This window comes from Nicotiana attenuata, unplaced genomic scaffold (assembly GCF_001879085.1).
Source record: "Nicotiana attenuata strain UT unplaced genomic scaffold, NIATTr2, whole genome shotgun sequence".
NCBI classification, from domain to species: Eukaryota; Viridiplantae; Streptophyta; class Magnoliopsida; order Solanales; family Solanaceae; genus Nicotiana; species Nicotiana attenuata.
In genome coordinates, this window is record NW_017671095.1 from 55,920 (window position 1) to 68,216 (window position 12,297).

At 37.0% G+C, this 12,297-nt stretch overlaps 1 protein-coding gene across 1 annotated transcript; it reads right to left on the reverse strand.

Moving 5' to 3' along the window:
* Positions 1 to 2,322: 2,322 nt before the first annotated feature.
* On the reverse strand, positions 2,323 to 7,011 carry LOC109205895 (glycine cleavage system H protein 2, mitochondrial-like). Its single transcript, XM_019368652.1, has 3 exons — positions 6,755 to 7,011; positions 4,638 to 4,897; positions 2,323 to 2,778 (listed from the first exon to the last, which is right to left on the reverse strand). The coding sequence occupies exons 1-3, from the start codon at positions 6,828 to 6,830 to the stop codon at positions 2,650 to 2,652; spliced, it is 465 nt and encodes a 154-aa protein (XP_019224197.1). The 5' UTR covers positions 6,831 to 7,011; the 3' UTR covers positions 2,323 to 2,649.
* Positions 7,012 to 12,297: the final 5,286 nt, after the last annotated feature.

A 12,297-nucleotide genomic window follows, 5' to 3' on the forward strand; every position in this document is an offset into this window, starting at 1 on the left:
TATATATATATATATATATATAAATATATATATATATATATATGTCGATCAAATTAGAGCGAATTTTTTTGACGTGTTTTTCATTTTCATGTTTTAAATGCTTTGGAAATAAACTAATGAATATACATCAATTTAATTTTTCGCTTGCTGATAGTTTTTATATTCTAACTATATTTGTGAAGTCCAAAATTATAGAATATTATTTCTTTGAAATTTTTGTCGTAACATTTTTTAATTGTGCCAACTTAATTCTCATAGGTTAAGTGAGATCGTGGGATTCATCATGAAGGATTCCTAAGGTGTAGTATTATGTCCTAAAACTAATAAGATTACAAGGCTAATGGCTAGAATTTCGATTATATCCTTTTACTATAAGTTATTATGCTTAATATTATAAGGTTATTTTTGTAAAGACATTGTATTCATGCTTTTATAATAATATAGATATAGATAGATATAGATATAGATATAGATATAGATAGATAGATAATAATATATAGATATAGATATAGATATAGATAGATAATATCTGCTTAAGTTATACGAGAGAATATAATTTTATGCTAAATAAAATGTGAGTATTAATAATTCGCGGATTAAAGTACTTAAATATGAAATTACCTTGTTAAAGTACGTAACTCACGGGGGGAAGTGCACAGTTAGCCACTAATAACACATGTATTTATTTTTAAGCCATTGTTTAAAATGTCTTTAGTCTTTAGCCACTGCTTTAATAAACTTTACCTGCCCGGACGAAAGCACCCTTCTGCTCATAAAAGTTCAGGACAAATTCAGGACTACATGTCCTTAACTTTTGAACTTACAACTCTAAGTTCAAGACTTCAGGACTACATGTCCTTAACTTTTGAACTTGGAACTCGAAGTTCAGGACCACCTGTCCTCTTGTAACTCAAAGTTAAGGACTACTTGTCCTTAACTTTTGAACTTGTAAGTCTAAGTTCAGGACCTATTGTCCTTAACTTTTGAGCTTGTTAGTCTAAGTTCAGGACCTATTGTCCTTAACTTTTGAGCTTAACCTATTGTCCTTAACTTTTGAACTTGTAACTGTAAGTTCAGAACCTATTGTCCTTAACTTTTGAGCTTGTTAGTCTAAGTTCAGGACAAAGTATCCTTAACTTTTGAACTTGTAATTCTAAGTTCCGGACCAAGTGTCCTTAACTTTTGAACTTGGAACTCGAAGTTCAGGACTACCTATCCTTAATTTATGTGCTTGTAACTCTAAGTTAAGGACTAAATACAAAATAATTACAAAGAATTTTTATTAAGTAGATACGTTAATTACAAAGAATTTTTATTTAGTTTTTCTTCAATGTGGTGAACTCTGGTCAGAGACTCTTCACATTCATTTAGAGCTACTTTATAATGATCTAAGGAAATCACCCTTCCTCCACAACTTGTAATGCACTTCTATATAACTGGCTAAACCATTGAACGTGTTCAGTAGACTCGGTATAACTGGATTCAAGATTTGAGGCACATAATCGCTTGTAATCCTTTTTATAAAATGTATTTTGAAGGGATCTCTTCCACACCATTGAAGTTCAGTACACACAACGAGTGCCTGCACAGATATCTATAGAAGTTGAAGCAGCTGCAAATACAACGAACTTCGGCTGTTACTCTGTTGTACAGAATCTGAAAATGGCGTATTTCCGTATGGGAAAGAAAAGGTAATACTGTCTTTTCATATTAATTTTAATAGACTAGTGGCTACTTTTGCTCAGCATTAAAAATGCTGGATAAAAAATAAATACCACTTTAAAAAGTGGCTACCCACATAATTTTTACTAAATAATCTACACATTATAATTTCCACATAATTAATATGAGAACCAAACGACCCAAATAGCTTCTCATAGGCATGCCTCCGTTGCAAGATGCTCCGTACGCCTATTTCCTTGTATGGAAATTGATTTTTCTAAAGTTTTTATAACTCAAATAAATTTCTAATAATTGGTTATTCTGAAACAATTATTGTTTCAAAACCATCAAAACAGAAATTTTAAAAGAACTTAAAAATCACGTTTAAATTCCTAACACAATATCATCAAATCTTAGGGGTCGTTTGATAGGGTGCATAAGAATAATGTTGAATAGGGTGTATCACTAATGCTGATATTAGTTATGCTGACATATTTTTTATCCATTATTTGATTTGATATATTAAAGCATTATCTGTATTAGCCACACAAAAAAAAAAAAAAAAAAATACCGCTGCTGCAGTCTTTGCGATTGCGAACGCTTTAGTGTATACTTTTATTCATTACTTTACAAAGAAATCCCTATAGAGAACTGAACAGATCAAAATTAACATTGTGCCTGGTTTTTATTAAGGAACATGCATATTAATGTAAAACAATGTCAATGTTGATGAGTATCAAATGAAAACAAAGGGAATTAAATGCAAATCCAGAAAAAAGCAAATTATTCTGTTAAACTAGAAGAAATTCAACATCCAAAGCTTTAAATATTTGCCAAAAGAAAGAGACGAAATGCAGCATGTTGAACTAAACACCTAAGAAATCACTAGTTGAATTTTTCAGTTCCCTGGAATTGGGAATTAGCCTCACAATGCACAAAACAAATCCTGCAAGAAAAATGTTTCTTTCTCAACTCCATCAGGCTTCATCAATGTTTTGCGTCTTCTTCTTCGCAGAACTTGGAATACTGGTCATGGTCCATCAAGGATTTGAGCTCGTCGTTATTGTTCATCTCCACCTTTATGATCCATCCGTCTTGATACGGACTTTCATTAACCTAAGTTTTGGTAAGAAGATTGTCATACATACGATGAAAAAGAACTAAAAAAATGAAAAGATGACACGAGAAAACCAACATCATGCTATTTAGTGTTAAAATACTGAAAGAGCACTTGATATAGCAAACTATTCAGTTAGTACTCCAAAGGAGTATAAGAAATTAGCCTCGAGATGTGATATTTAATCAGCTAAGTCTCACCAATCAATTTTTTTGGCTCCAAAATGGGTAAGGAAGCTACACTTTTTTTCTTTCTTTTCCTATTGTCTGTGATATTAATAGTGAACGAACCAACTTTGCATGCACCTCAACTAATCCACCAAGTGGGAAGACTGTCCAACCGACAAGCCCTTTACATAAAGTAAAGGCTCAAAGCTCCGCTCCTTCGACTGATTGTTCGCATTGGATCTCAGATTCTCTATTGCACTCTCTAAATAGGGTTCTTTTCATCTTTCCCTCACGGTACTTGTACGCTATGGGTCATTTCATGCCTCAACCACTTACCATCTCTTGGGAACAAGAAAGCTACACGTTCTTAGATAAACCAAATCCAAGAAAACAATCTATATCCGATCTCTCTAGTTAAAAGGACACCTTCATCTGACATCCCGTTTTTCTTTAGGATAACGTGGTGTCCGGGCTAGCTTGTCCGCTTATCGACTATTCCATCAGGTACCTACTACTTCCACCAGCACAGGTACTGGGTAACTCTGCCTAACAATGCTTAGGCAGATGGGAGGAAAGGACACCTTCGTCTGGCATCCCCTTCTTAAAGTTGAATAGTCACAGACAACAGAATTCATGGGATTCTGCTTACCGTGATGCAAAAACAAGCTTCACTCTAAGATCAATACCCAAATGAAAGGACACAGTGCTAACAAGAAAATCTCAAACCAACTGAAAACTTTACACTGAAAAGGATGAAGCCTACAAAGAGTTGTCTACTATCTGTTGTCTGCTTAGGGAGGCATGATGATGCGTATTAGAAATTATAATGCAACAAATAAAAGGTTGTTACTGGTAGGGCTTTTTCATGATCTACCCATGAAACTGATTCTTTGACAAACAATATTTTTCCGTCCTCCCACACTTCCTACTTCCTAGTGCTTTCAAGTTTCATCGGCATCAAAACAGATGATAGTTAAAATTGCACTGAATAATCTAGCAAGTAACAATTGGTCCAGAGACTTGAGGCCCTGTGTCAATCAGGCAGAAACATAAGTTTAAATCAAAACCTCATGGGAGAGTTGTAAAATTTATTTGTTTGCTAAAGAATCTGCTCGACAATTTCACAACAGATTCAAGCTAACTCAGATATACAACTAGCTTATGATATGTTTCCTGACAATGATAATGATCCTTATATGAGTTGATCCAACTCTTATATTTTTAGAAATGCAAATATCCTGGAGTTTTACCAAAATTGTGCAAGGTAGTGTTTGACGAATATCTCTAAACATCAACAATAATCCATATGGACTGATGACTCAGACAGTCCTTTCGGATACCTCAGCTGTTGATATGTGTAAATAGTTCTTCCAATTTACTAGCTTGGCATATACCACAGAATAAACACCAAAAACTCCACTCAATTCTCAATAACTAATTTTGCAAGAATGTACGGTTTCAGCATTTTACTTCAACCTCTAAGGCTATACTTCAACATCAACAACAACTATGCCCGAGTCCCAAACAAGTCGGGTTCGGCTATATGGGTCCTCGTTGAACATGTTCCTCCATTTAAAAATTCAGCCAACATTATACAAAACAAAAATAAGAAGTACTAGAAGTTCTCTATATTTTCTACTAAAAGCTATACCTCAATGAAAGAAAATAATCTAGATAACTCGGATACTCACCAGACCAGGAGTGTCATTGAGCTTCTCGTTAACTTCGACCACCTTTCCTGACACTGGAGAATTGATATCACTGGTGGCCTTAACACTTTCAACAGCACCAAAACTGCCAGATTGAGTAACAGAAGCCCCAACTTCGGGTAATTCAACATACACAACATCACCCAAATGATCCTGAGCATGATCTGTGATGCCTATTGTGGCAGAGCTACCATCAACTTTGACCCATTCGTGAGAGTCTGCATACTTCAAATCCTTGACAACTGCAAAGGAATTTGAACCAAACAGTCAATACGCTGACGGATCATATTCAAACATTAGTACATTACTTAATCTTTTTCCATTCCCTCCCTTTTCTGCTTTTCCCTTTCCTTTCTTTAACAGGTTTTTTCCTCTTTGTTCTCTTGATCAGTAGAAAAGGAGAGAGCGGTTTTATCAAATGGGGTCACTAAACATTGTCTGCCAGTTCACCCCCCTTTGCAGGAGGAGACATTATTTCTTGCACCCACTACAACCCTTCTGAGTTTTATATTACATACTTTTCTATGTTCACATGGTCCAAGAAATAAACACCTCCCGGAATATACCATTAAGTCAAAGGGACCAGACATGTCATGGTAGAAACCAATTATCACATGGAATTCCATCTAAAAATTTAGCATACGAGTGAACAAAATCGACAAAACCAATTGATATAAGGAAATCCAATATGATCACTCTAAACTATATCACCATTCAGAGCATAACATAATTCAAATTTTTAATTGGTACGATTTTTTTCTGTATTCAGTTTTAACTGAGGGACTATGGTACCTGATTTCCATTAAATTCATTTTCCAAGATGCCTTGTCATCACCAAGGTTCCTGGGTGAAGGATACTCTTGGTTATGAATTGAAGGTACCCTCCAGCTCAAGCATGATACCTCAATCAAACATGACGAGGGTATATGAAGAGTTGTACATCTTTTGGCAGTGATTAACTCAATGGAGAAAATCTTATAGCACCACGCTTAAATCCTGCTAACTATACCCAGATAATACACCCACACAAATTCAGTTAAAGGAGTTCCAGATTCTTTGCATATATCCATATGAAAACATATGGTACGGCATTGATAAAAGGCCTTTGCATTTGGAGCTTTTAGAGAGAAAAAGCAATTAAATTTGGAGAAGTCCTAGCTATAGAAAAGGATAACAACTAACATATACCATAATTCTTCAATTAGGCACACTAATAGACGCTGCTTTAGAACTTCTCTTTGATTTGGTAGAATTTAAAGGGAAGATCTGATTTGAAAACACCGAAAATTGAACAAAAGAAGAATTGCCATAAGTTACTAATCTGATCTAACAAGTTATTATCATTCTCCATTAGTCAATCCTTTCAAACCAGTCCAAAATTTCAGAGGTCCACCATTAAAATTTGAAGACTGCCAATGCTGACATATATATTCATTGCCATTTTCCAGTACTACATCAAAGTAATGAACATCAAATGCAAATAACATTCCATTTCATTATTAATCTCGATGATAACTGATCCCACAACCAAGGGTGTGGCCTAGTGGTCAATGGAGTAGGCAAAAATCACTAGGTGATTTCTTCCCATTACTAAGCTTTGGTGGACAAAGTTAGCCGATACATGTACTGGTCGGAGGTAACAGGTATATCGTGGAAGAGCTGAGGTGCGCCAAAGTTGGCCCGGACACCACCATTATCCTACCAAAAAAAGAAATATTGATCCAGCATATACAGATCTCACATAGAGTATAACACACTTTTAACGACAAATAGATAGAGCAAATAACAGTAACACCATTTGCCCTTCAACACGATCTTGATGCTATTCACATGACAAAGGTGACAGACTGTAAAATCAAGAAAACATTTAAAAAAAAAAAAAAAAACTTCCCATAATACTTCTATTGATCCAAATAGACAAAATAAGCACAACCCATTTCCAAAATCGGATCTTTAATCAACAGGATGACAGATCAAGCAAAATCTTGTATAACAATTTCATGATTCACATTCATATAGCCCAAAACAAAACAAGAGAAAACATGAAAATATGATAAAAATGTTATATATAAACGTGAATCTATGTCCATATATATTACCAGTAGCAAATGCTCTGTGAAACGTTGATACTCTGAGGTATGAAGCAGCCCTTGAAGCCCACAACTTGGTAGCCATCTTTTAAAGTACTCAAAGCAGTGCTCCTCTCTGTAAGTTTGCGGCACACACACTCTCTTTTGCTAGGCTAAAAGCTTTAAAAAATTATGCAAAAAGCTGGAAGCTATAAATAGTTTTTAATGATTAAATACATAAATAATCAGTGAGAAAATTTGGCGGAGGAGTTGGTGGATCGATGTGTCACTAGAACCAATATGGAGAAGTTGGTGAGAGTGTTGTTGTAACCTTTTGTTGGCAGGTCATTATGTGGAGTGTCTCATGGTAGCTTCCTGTTTCCTAGCTTTGACTTTTGACTTTTGACTTTTTCTTTTCTCACTTCTTTTTTTTTTTGAGAATACGAGCATTTTATTTATAGAAAACTAAAGTAGTGCATTGCTATTACAAGCCTTGTTGACCCTTCCACAGATGCCCTTGATGGCATCAACATTCCTTAGTTCAGCTAGGATGTTACAAACATTAAACGACATATTACGTACTACAATAACATCTTTTTTGTCCTCCAGCATCCTGGACTCGACAAAAGTAAGTGGAACATTATAACACAAAAGATTATTTATAGTAGACTATCTTGATCCTTCCCTTGCCATTTGATGAGCAGTTGCATTCCCTTCCCTGCAGCTATGCCTGAGAACCACTTGCCCCATTTTGACCATTAGCCATCTACAATCAAAAATAATACTATTGTAAGTCATATATCCTTTTTCGAGGTAATGTGTAACATCCGTGGAGTCTGTTTCCACTTTTAATGGAGTGAAACTGTGTGTTACTACAAAGATTAATCCTTGGTGGATTGCTTGGAGTTCTGCATGAATAGGAGAATCTGTGTGTATTGACTTTATGAATCCAAAAAGCCATTTTGAATCAACATCTCTGATGAGCCCGCCTATCCGTGAGATTGGTGTACCACTTTGAAAAGCACCATCGACATCAAGTTTGAATCATCCTATTGGAGGTGCATGCCATTTAATGCATAAGGGAATTCTTCTTGAAGTGTTATTTTCTCTGTCAGTGAAGAGCTTATATTCTAGGGCATGTTTCACAATTGTTGAAGTTGATAAAGTGTGAGAGGTATTATTAATGTCGTTACTATTTCTATTCAGCCAAAGGTTCCATATGATGAATGGAAAGAGGCCTTCCCAGTTTAGTATGTTGGGCATTGTGAATAGGTTAAAATCATGGGGCTTCAAATTTTTTAGGTAGAGTAACCAGTGATCATTTTGGTTGTTTATGGAAAAATGTGGTGGCTCACGTAACAGTGAGTGCCAAAAATTCTTACCCAAAATACAATGTAGAAAAATGTGTTTGATATATTCTTCCCCCTTGCGACAGCATGTGCAAGTTGAGTCTATATTAATGCCAATGTATTGTAAATGTTTTCTACACAGAATTCTCTCATGGTAGCAAAGCCATAGAAAGAACTTTATTTTGTTAGGACAATTAAGGGTCCAAATCCAGTCAAAGTTTTTATCTATGTGCTTTTGATCACTACAAGGTTCGTTGATGAGCTTATAGCATGATTTGGTAGTGAAGGAACCATTAGTGGTTTCTCCCAGTAAATCCTCTCTGCGAGTCTACTGGAAGGAATAATAATAAAATTAATTTTATCAGTTATTGTAGGAGGAATTTCAAAGGGAATTTTATTAAGAACTCAAGCGTTATCTTGATGGAGGTCTTTGGGTGTGAGAATTAGGTCGGAGTTATTTAGAGGCCCTACTAGAATTTTGCGGAGTGGTTGACAATTGGGAATCCATCGAGAGTTCCAGATATCAAGAGAAGAGTTGTCACCAATTGTCCAGGCCGTACCTTTAGAGTTCCAACTAATCTTTAGACTCTTTCATATAAAAGAAGTGTTCTTAGGAGAATTGTTGATGTACTTAGTTATAAGAAGGTTAGCCAGGGGGAATGAGCGTAGTTTAATAGTCTCCAAGCAAGACTTTCTAGAAGTACTTTATTTCTGGAACGAGCTTTTTTTACTCCTAACCCCCCATTGGATTTACCCATTGTGACAGTTTCCTATTTGAGAAGATGTAGCGTTTTTTTTTGCTATCCGTGGTTCTCCAGATAAAACTCCTAATAATGCTATCAATAGCTTGAAGAAAGCTAGTAAATTGAAGGTTTGTATATTTCCTAGGTTTGACCATAGGTTGACTTTGTTGTTATCGAATTTGAATTTTGGTCCCGGGACTTGGTATAGGTCCGTTTTGCTATTTGAAACTTGTCTGTAAAGTGTGGTACAAATCGGAGTTGGCTTGATAGGATTGGAACGCTCGGTTGTGATTTTAGAAGTTCTTGAGTTTTTTTTTTTGAAATTTCATGTATTTTGACTTCCTGAGTCGTAGTTCTAGGTGTTAATTTTGTATTTTGATCACGCGAGCGAGTTCATATGATATTATTACACTCGTATGCATGTTTGATTTGAAGACCGAGGGGCTCGGGTGAGTTTCGGATAGGCTACGGACTATTTTGAACTTAGAAATCTGCTAGTTTTCAGCTGTTACTGGTGTCTGGTACTTTGTGCTTCACAATCGCGAAGGTAAAGTTGGGCTAGTGTAGAATTTCTTCTTCACGAACCTGAGGAGTTGATGTAAACAGGAAGTGTAAGAGGGTTTACCCTTCGCGAACACGACCTGTTGTCCGCGAACACGAAGCTTGTGGGGATCTGGGGATGGTATGTCCGTTACTCTTCGCGAACTCGTTCTTTGGCTCACGAACGTGAGGGGTTGCTCGGGAATGCAAATTCCTTTTTGACCGTTGTGTTTCGCGACCGCATCAGATGCTTCACGAACGCGAAGAATACCTGATGCCCAGTAATTAAAACATTCCAAAGTCGGGGGTTTCTTCATTTTTCACCATTTTCAAGTTTGAGCTCGGCCTAGAGGTGATTTTGAAGAGGTTTTTCATCCTCACTTTATTGGTTAGTAGATTTTAACTTGTTTCATTATATTTTCATTAACGCCCATTGATTTTAACCTTTAATTTATGATATTTCATGATAGAAATTAGGAAGTTTGAGAAATTGAGACTTAGACCTTAAATTGAGGGCGGATTTCGAAATTAATTACATAATTGGGCTCGAGGGTAAAAGGATAACTGAGTTTTGGTCTGAATCTCGGTGTAACGACCCGACCGGTTATTTTGAGCTATAGTGCGTCACTCGGCAGTTTGAGGCCTTGAGTAGCTCCACTTCATGTTTTATGACTTGTACATGTGGTCGGTATTGAATTTCGAGAAGTTCAGAGTTGATTCAGATGGAAAATTCTAATTTTGGAAGTTTTAAGTTGGAAGAATTGACAAAGGTTTGACTTTTGAGGACGACCTCGTAATAGAGATTTTAAGGTTCCAATAGGTTTGTATGATAATTTTGGACTTGGGCGTATGTTCGAGTTAAGTATCGGGTGGTCTGGGAGCATTTCGGAGTTGATTGTGAAAAGCTGGCATTTTGGAAGTTCTAGAATTTCATAAGTTTTGTTTGAAGTGGATTTTGATGTTATCGATGTCTGTTTGGAGTTTTGAGCCTTGGAATAGGTTTGTATCGTGATTTGTGACTTATACGTAAAGTTTGGCGTCATTCCGGAATGTTTTGATATGATTCGGACGCATTCGTCGAAGTTTGGAAGTTTGAACGTTTAAAGAAGGATTTTGATCATCGATTCATAGTTTTGATGTTGTTTGATGTGATTTGAGGCCTCGAACAAGTTTGTGTCATATTTTGGGACTGGTTGGTGTGATTGGACGAGGTCCCCGGGGCCTCGGATGTGTTTCGGGGTGGTTTCGGACCAAGTTGGGCTGAGTTGTTGTTGCTGGTTTGCTGGTGCTGGTTTTGTTCTTCGCGAATGCGAAGGGACTCCCACGTTTGCGGAGAAGGAATTAAGTTGGAGACCTTTTGTTCTACGTGTTTGCGATAAGGCAGTCGTGTTCGCGACGGGTTGGCAGTTGTGCTCCGTGTTCGCGAAGGCCTAGTCGCATTCGAGTAGGAGGTGTCGGCCTGCCAGGGGAGATCGATCTTCGCATTCGCGAAAGAGTATCCGCGTCCGCGTCTGCGATAGGCAAGCTGGTGAAGCTTCACGTTCACGGGCCTTATCTCGCATTTGCGTAGAGGTAAGTTTAGAGGCAGTGATATTGACCTCCACGATCGCGATGGTTTCCGCGATCGCGAAGAGGAAGGACCTGGGCAGACTTGATTTTTATACAGGATTTGACTCATTCTCTCTCATTTATCACTTGGTTGGGCAATTTTTGGAGCTTTTGAAGAGGAGATTTCATCATCTATTATTAGGTAAGTGAATTCCACCTATTGTAAGTTAAATACATGGTTTACATATGGATTTAAATATGAAAATTAGTAGAAATTTGGGATTTTGGTAGAAAATCTAGAATTAGGTATTTTTTAATTTTGACCACGAAATTGAACATGGAATTGGGAATAAAGCATATATTTGAGTTCGTAGTGTTATGTGTAAAGTTTATCTTCAGAAATTCTCGAAATTCGGGCACGTGGGCCCGAGGGTTGATTTTATTGACTTTTCGAGCGAAGTTCGGAATTGTTATGAATTGATTTATTATGAGTATTAGAGTATATTTTTATTGGTTTGCACATTGTTTGACTAGTTTTGGAGCGACGAGCATCAGTTTAAGGTTTTAGCATGGCGTTGGAGCCGGTTACGGAACTTCGGAGCGAGGTAAGTCTCTTGTCTAACCCTATGAGTGGGAAACTACCCCTAGGTGATGTATTTGATATGTGCTACTTGATGTGGGGGCTACGTACGCACGAGGTGATGAGAGTCTATACGTAGCTAGATTCATGTTAAGTCCGGGTACACTTAGGTTCCCACCATGCTATAATTGTATTATTTTGAGTTGTTCCTTGCCTAATAAATTCCTTTATTTTACGCTACGACTTGAGACTAGATTTGCGTAAGAGTGATAGACTTGTTATTTTAGAGGTTTGATGCGCTACTTGATTTAGCCGCGAAATAATTGTGCTCCCATTACAAATTTCTCTCGCATTGTGCATTTTCATCGGAAAGCTTCCTTAAAGATTCATAACTCACACGTTTATTCATGAGTGGGGTCAAGGACCCGTTAAAGCTTCTTATTCTAATGTGATTGGGACATTCGCCTCGGCAATGTAATAGATAGATCTATGATTCGTGTTGTTTGACCCTCGGCAGTGCGCACATTATGATGGATTGGGCCGTTCGCCTCGGCAGAATTATGTGCCATACTCTCATGGGAGCGGACCGTTCGCCTCGACAGTATAATACATGTATCTATGGTTTGTGCCATTCGACCCTCGGCAGTGTACGCATTATGATGGGATCGGGCCGAATGCCTCGGTATTTCTACAAAATACTCTTATGGAATCGTGAGTAATATTCGACAAGAAGCCAGTGTATCTGTGAGTTTTCCTGATTTGAATTATGACGACCTACTGGTGAGGTCCATTATATATGTACTCCAGTTGAGG

What these genes read in the sequence shown, in the direction of transcription:
- LOC109205895 (XM_019368652.1), bottom strand. Translation starts at nt 6,830, where the DNA reads ATGGCTACCAAGTTGTGGGCTTCAAGGGCTGCTTCATACCTCAGAGTA. An exon ending in TCACAGAGCATTTGCTACTG is followed by an intron (nt 4,898 to 6,754) that starts GTAATATATATG and finishes ATTCCTTTGCAG; the next exon opens with TTGTCAAGGATTTGAAGTAT. An exon ending in TCAATGACACTCCTGGTCTG is followed by an intron (nt 2,779 to 4,637) that starts GTGAGTATCCGA and finishes ACCAAAACTTAG; the next exon opens with GTTAATGAAAGTCCGTATCA.